Source organism: Eufriesea mexicana, unplaced genomic scaffold (genome assembly GCF_001483705.2).
Source record: "Eufriesea mexicana isolate 0111107269 unplaced genomic scaffold, ASM148370v2 scaffold36442, whole genome shotgun sequence".
Classification (NCBI taxonomy): Eukaryota; Metazoa; Arthropoda; class Insecta; order Hymenoptera; family Apidae; genus Eufriesea; species Eufriesea mexicana.
In genome coordinates this window covers 1,947-8,849 of record NW_016942804.1, presented here as the reverse complement: position 1 = coordinate 8,849, position 6,903 = coordinate 1,947, and the positions used below count along the sequence as shown (strand labels likewise).

At 34.0% G+C, this 6,903-nt stretch overlaps 1 protein-coding gene across 1 annotated transcript; it reads right to left on the bottom strand.

The window, feature by feature from the left end:
* Positions 1-983: 983 nt before the first annotated feature.
* LOC108554562 (probable serine/threonine-protein kinase DDB_G0282963) lies at positions 984-6,323 on the bottom strand. Its single transcript, XM_017909871.1, has 3 exons — positions 6,122-6,323; positions 5,841-6,044; positions 984-5,776 (listed from the first exon to the last, which is right to left on the bottom strand). The coding sequence occupies exons 1-3, from the start codon at positions 6,219-6,221 to the stop codon at positions 984-986; spliced, it is 5,097 nt and encodes a 1,698-aa protein (XP_017765360.1). The 5' UTR covers positions 6,222-6,323.
* Between the last annotated feature and the right edge of the window lie 580 nt (positions 6,324-6,903).

Genomic DNA, 6,903 nt, shown 5'->3' with positions numbered 1-6,903 from the left:
CGTGTCACGTGTCCTCCCCTATGCTCGCTCAAACATTATACACGAGATGGTGCGTGCAAAATAAGTCTTGCTTAATTGCGACGGCTGTTCCATTAGAGATTAAACTTCAAACGAGACTCGGTCAGATTCGTTTGGTTAATTAAGGCGACTCACCGAAATGTAACACCGTCTTTGTATTTCTTTTCATTTCGCTTACAAGACAAAAGCCATACTGTATATCATACGATCGCCTTAGCTTGATATTAGTCACGAATAACCTATTATCGTTCGTTGTAATTGATCGATCGAAATTTCCTCGTTGTTCGAAATGAGAGGGACAGAAATCTGTTTGTCCGACCAATACGGACAAAAGATGCAATAGCGAGATTGTTTGACTACTAACATCAATGTGTTACGTATATCCAAAAGAACGATTCTTAATTTCTGGTTAGTCTTTTCACCGTGTCACGTACTGTTTACACCCCATTGCATAAATCTAATCACGCGCAATTATCATTTATAAAATTGAGATCGTAAGTTTCATTATGTGTCGATTTGTAATAAACTATAGATAGAAATAGTTACCAAAATTTTAATGTATCCTTTAAAACGACCATCAAAACGATATACATGTAAATTCACCTGATCGAAACTAAACCAAATGTTCATGTACTTGTAGTAATAGTACGAATGCGCAAAGTAGTCAAATATACGCGAGGATAAAGGGAAAAAAGCAGATAATATCAAATATCAATACATAATTTTCAAATTACAAAAATAACAAAATATACATGAAACTTTTACTTATCCTTATTTAAATACTTTTTATACTTCGCATGAAAATCTTAATGAAAATAAATCATCTAAATCCATTATATCTTTTAAATATAACAAAAAAATATACTTATCGTATTGCATAATACATATATCACTGCAATACGATAAATGCATTTAGCAAAAATCCGATATATTTTATTTACAAATTGTTTCAGAAATAAAATTAATCAAGAATCAAAGAATGGTTCGTGTAACTTATTCGCATCATATGGTATATTGCTCTTATTTCCTGGTAATAACATTGGCACTGTTTTAATGCGAAGACTATATGGAAAGAAATTATGACAAAAATGATAAAAATCGTTTCGTGTACGAATAATACCGAGACGTGCCATTTCTTTCATTAACATAACAAGTTCGGATTTATAATGCAAGTACGATTTACTTTTGCTAATGAACGTTGTTATGTTCGACAATTGATGTATAAATTTTTCTGAAATAGCTTTCGTTTCTAGTTTGTATTTAGGTTTCATACGTTCCCATAAATAATTATAAAGTTGATCAGTGACCCAGTGTTGAGGGCGAGGAAGTCGCCTCACTTTGTACACTTGTCCATTTACCAAGAAAGCTTTATGGATTGGTTTCGCTGGTTTCGTTAAACCTTGCTTTTGAGACGTCGAATTTTTACCCTTTCCAGCCTCCTTTATATTCTTTTGTAGCATGGCCCGTTTTCTTTCATACTTCTTTTCATTCGCCTTCATGTGTGCTATTTCCAATTTCTTCATTTTTTCTAATTCTCGATTTATTTCTTCTATTTTCATTTTATTTTTAGACAATTGCGACGCCGATAATGCTTTATCCGATATCAGAAAGTTCCTAATGCTTTGTTGTCGTTTCGAAGCATTACTCTCCGTGTTTATACGCGTTCTGATCACCGATGACAAATTTTCAGGTTTACTCGATGCTTCCTTACAATTTTCTTCAATTTTTTGCCCTTTGCTAACAGACAAGTGTGATGTGCTTGCTCTAGATGGTTTTTCAACGTTATTTTTATCTTTATCGGTATGCTGTGATCTATTTTCAATTTCTTGATTACGAGAACTAATTGAAATACTTTCTTTCCCTTTACTTAAATTTTCCGTTTCGAAATTAAAAGTACATCGATTTCTCTTATTAGCAGAAATACTTGAATTCGATGCAAATCGGTTATCCAATTTTTTCGTTGCATCATTTCCTTCCACTAATTCATTTAAACTGTTTAAATTTCCATAAATTTTATTACTTGACGCATTGGATTTTTTTGTACTTGACAAAATTAATTGATCTTTCGATATATTGAAACCACCGGTTACAAATATTTTCTTAGTATTTTCTTGGTTTTCAACTGGATCATTTTCATCTTCGCTTAACTCATTCAAATGCACTTTCTTTTGCCGTTTCGATTTACGTACAATCTTCTCCATTTCAAGTTCACTATCTGACCTGTTGAATGAATATGTTCTTTTTCTAGCTTTATCAAAAATATTATTTTGTCTACTTGAAATATTCTTTACCACACCCTCAAATTGTTTCGACGCTTTATTTACATTATCTTCTTGCTTAGCTGTACTATCTTCGATTAATCCTTCTATCATGTCTTCTTTCATAAGTAAATCCGAACATTTTTTTAATGTATTCGAACGATTTTTTCGACTATTTGAAATATCTTTAGTCAATGGTGCTTCTGTCTCATCATTCTGCATCCTACTCAGGCTCCTGATATTATGGTGATCAGAGTTTTCATCCCCTTCCAGATCTCTCACGTTCGTAAAACGAGAAAATGAACGTTTTGATGCCATACTTGAACTCTTGATTTGATTTTCCGAGATATCATCAGTTTCTGTTCGTTCATCCACTTCCGTAACAAACGAAGCTGATAGTTTTCGTATTCTATTTATGCTCCTGGTACTCTTTTGTGGAATGCTTATTTTATCACTTATTTCTGCAACTAATTGTGCCTGCACTTTACTCGAGTTTCCGGTATTCTTCTGCGACGTACTTTCAACATCATCTCTCTCTTCCTCGCTTGTGGAATCCAAAGATAATTTCTTCGATACTTTACTCAAACTCTTGCTTCGTATTTTTGAAAAGTCTTTAATTTTTTCATCTATTTTTGCGACAGGTGAAAGAGAGTGTTCCTGCATACTATTTAATCTCTTGGTATTTCTTTGCAGCATGATTTTAACATCTCTTCCCTTATGCTCAGTCGTTGGACGTGAAAACCTATATTTTCCTAATTTACTCGAACTTTTACCTTGTCTTTTTGAAATGTCTTGATTTTCTGTTGATTCACCCGTCACTGCAGCAGGCGAAACTGATTGTTTCTGCATGCGACTCGAACTTTCGATACTTCGCTGTGGCGTGTTTTCGATATCTCTCAGCTCTTGCACGATTGTAGAATCCAAAGACGAATGCTTTGACAAAGTGCTCAAACGTTTGCTTTGTCTTTTCGAAATACTTTGAATTTTTGTTGATTCAACCGTTTCTGCAGCAGGCGAAACTGATTGTTTCTGCATGAGATTCGAACTTCTGATACTTCGCTGCGGCGTGCTTTCAATATCTTCCAGTTCTTGTTTACTTGTAGAATGCAAAGATGAATGCTTTGACAAAGTGCTCAAACGTTTATTTTGTGGTCTTGAAGTATCTTGAATTTTTGTTGATTCACCTGTCTCTGCAGCAGGCGAAACTGATCGTTTCTGCATGCGACTCAAACTTTCGACACTTCGCTGTGGCGTGTTTTCGATATCTCTTAGCTCTTGCACGATTGTAGAATCCAAAGACGAATGCTTTGACAAAGTGCTCAAACGTTTGCTTTGTCTTTTCGAAATACTTTGAATATTTGTTGATTCACCCGTTTCTGCAGCAGGCGAAACTGATCGTTTCTGCATGCGACTCAAACTTTCGACACTTCGCTGTGACGTGTTTTCGATATCTCTTAGCTCTTGCACGATTGTAGAATCCAAAGACGAATGCTTTGACAAAGTGCTCAAACGTTTGCTTTGTCTTTTCGAAATACTTTGAATATTTGTTGATTCACCCGTTTCTGCAGCAGGCGAAACTGATTGTTTCTGCATGCGATTCGAACTTCTGATACTTCGCTGCGGCGTGCTTTCAATATTTTCCAGTCCTTGTTTACTTGTAGAATGCAAAGATGAATGCTTTGACAAAGTGCTCAAACGTTTGTTTTGTCTTTTCGAAGTATTTTGAATTTTTGTTGATTCACCTGTCTCTGCAGCAGGCGAAACTGATCGTTTCTGCATGCGACTCAAACTTTTGATATTTCGCTGTGGCGTGTTTTCGATATCTCTTAGCTCTTGCACGATTGTAGAATGCAAAGACGAATGCTTTGACAAAGTGCTCAAACGTTTGTTTTGTCTTTTCGAAGTATTTTGAATTTTTGTTGATTCACCCGTTTTTGCAGCAGGTGAAACTGATTGTTTCTGCATGCTACTCGAACTTCTGATGCTTCGCTGCCGCTTGTTTTCAATATCTTCCAGTTTTTGTTTACTTGTAGAATGCAAAGATGAATGCTTCGACAAGTTTCTCAAACGTTTGCTGTGTCTTTTCGAAATACTTTGATTTTCTGTTGATTCACTCGTCTCTGCAGCAGACGAAACTGATTGTTTCTGCGTGCGGCTCAAACTTTCGATACTCCGCTGCGCCGTATTTTCGTTATCTTTTAGCTCTTGCACGATTGTAGAATGCAAAGACGAATGCTTTGACAAATTGCTCAAACGTTTGCTTTGCGGTTTTGGAGTATCTTGAATTTTTGTTGATTCTTTTCCTTCTACAGCAAACGAAACTAGTTGTTTCTGCGTCTTACTCGAACTCCTGGTGCTCTTCTGCGATGTGCTTTCAACATTGTCGTCTCTTCGTTTGCTCATAGAGTGTAAAGATGTAGGAGATACATGGTCTGATGGAGATGCTATTAATGTGTCGACGTTGTTATTTTCTTCAAATATGTCCTGAAATGGATTCTTTTTTTGGTTTTTGCGCAATCTTGTCAAAAATTTTGATTTGACTCTTTGAACTGCAGAATGATCTCGATTTATATCTGATTCTTCGTTTGATGTGATTGAATCTTCTGAAACTTTACGTTCGTCTACCTTGCTTGTACTTAATACTTTAATTTTTTTTATGTGCTCATCTTGATTTTCATCCATGGTATCTGCAGCTGCTTTAGAAATCTTTGACAATTTCAACGAATGTTCCAAAATTTCACCAGCTGTCACACTACTTTGTATTTTATTAGAAGACCTGTCCGTTTCAAATACATTTTCAAAGAGATTTTTCTTTGTATTCTTATAATTGTGCGTCAATAACCTAGATCTTGGTTTGAGTATTTTATAAATTGTATTACTATTATTACTTTCATTACTACTATTATAGACAGACGAAGTACTATCTTCAAGTATTGTACTTTGTGCTTTTGGTGGTGGAAAAGGGGAAAGATTCTGTTCATTCTCAAGAAATAATGGATTCTGAATTGACATTGCTTGACTAAGGACTGTATTTACAGTTGTTGCAGAATCTGCGCTTTCCGTTATGATTTGTGCTGCATTATTAGAAGATATTTTTCTCTTCAGTGAAGTTTCTGATTGATTTTCTTTTAATATATCAATAAATACATTTTTATTTCGATTTTTATAGTTTTTCTTATAGATATTGGGTTTTAATTTTAAAACGTTACTGATTTCACTTTGGTTTAAACTACTTTCTTGTATTTCATTATTCTGCTTGGCATTATCTTGATAACTTGGCGTTACCTTCTGCACGACATTGGCAACATTTTTACTATTTGATGCAGGGATATTCATTGAATTCTTACTTTCAGTCTTTTTATCTGTAGTAGTTTCAGAATCATTTAAAACATTTACAAAAATATTACTTTTGTTTTTCCTTGTTTTTGAACGTATAGGAACTTTTTTTTTTACAATTCTTGATTCTTCTTCTGATTCTGATGTTGATACATTATTAGAATCTAACAAAATATCATAATTAATGCCAAATACTTTTATAATATATCATACATAAAGTAAACGTACCCTTCTGCATATTATCTATATTATTTTTTGTAGAATTTGGATTATTTGAGACTTCTAGCACTTTCCACCACTCATCTGCAGCTTGGCTTGTTTCTATTTGCGAGGTAGAATCTAATTGTTGACTTGTTTGATTGAATATATTCGAATCTATAGATGGGCGTGCTATTGAATTATTATCTAAGTCCTTCCACCAATATGGGTATTCTAAAATGCAAGGATATCATAATACACTTAGTTTCATATGGAGATCTAACCTATAAAACTATTAAACAAATGCATACCTTCACCCAAAATATCCGTGTCAGAATTTAAAATATCAGAACCAGTACTGTTCCTACTATATCCAGATAAACGTTTATTTAAACATTTTCGTTTAGCCATTTTTTATAATTAGCTTCAAATATTATTTTATATTTTCCTGAAAGCTATTATTTTTCTTATCACAATACCGGTTCGTACAACTTCCTTCTTTTCTTTATCTGTTTTCTTTCTTCTCACAAAGTTGTAATTATCCAGTAGTTTAATTGAAGATGGGGTAACATAAAACAAACATATAACATTTTCTAACGCGTTTTCATTACACAATATTATATACTATGCGTTGCAGAGAAGAAGTACGAAACTTTGACAAAGGAAAATGGGGGGGGGGGGCGGTATTCCGCTCTTCTATGACACTACCGAACCGCTACCTTCAGGTTTGGTAACGTTATACGCTAACATTGGCGAAAGATATTTCTAAAATTTCTATATTCGAATGCAAGTCTGCAAACATGAAAGTAATAGTGTATGAGCAAAACATGATTATTTTTTCACATACTTCATAAATATTAAACACATATTTTATATGTGTACGAAATATAAATATAATTAAATAAAATTAGGAAATGAACATTCATGAGAAGAATATGAATTTAACGATTTAAGGCTAAGTCTACACTCTTGCATCTATTTGTTGCGTCTGTTTCACTATGTCTCCATTATTTTGTTCGCTTTTTTTGTCAAATGATGCAATATGGTCAGTCTAATAGGAAGGGATTATTTCTGCCAATTAGGGAAACGCGTT

What these genes read in the sequence shown, in the direction of transcription:
- LOC108554562 (XM_017909871.1), bottom strand. Translation starts at nt 6,221, where the DNA reads ATGGCTAAACGAAAATGTTTAAATAAACGTTTATCTGGATATAGTAGG. An exon ending in CACGGATATTTTGGGTGAAG is followed by an intron (nt 6,045 to 6,121) that starts GTATGCATTTGT and finishes CTTGCATTTTAG; the next exon opens with AATACCCATATTGGTGGAAG. An exon ending in TATAGATAATATGCAGAAGG is followed by an intron (nt 5,777 to 5,840) that starts GTACGTTTACTT and finishes ATATTTTGTTAG; the next exon opens with ATTCTAATAATGTATCAACA.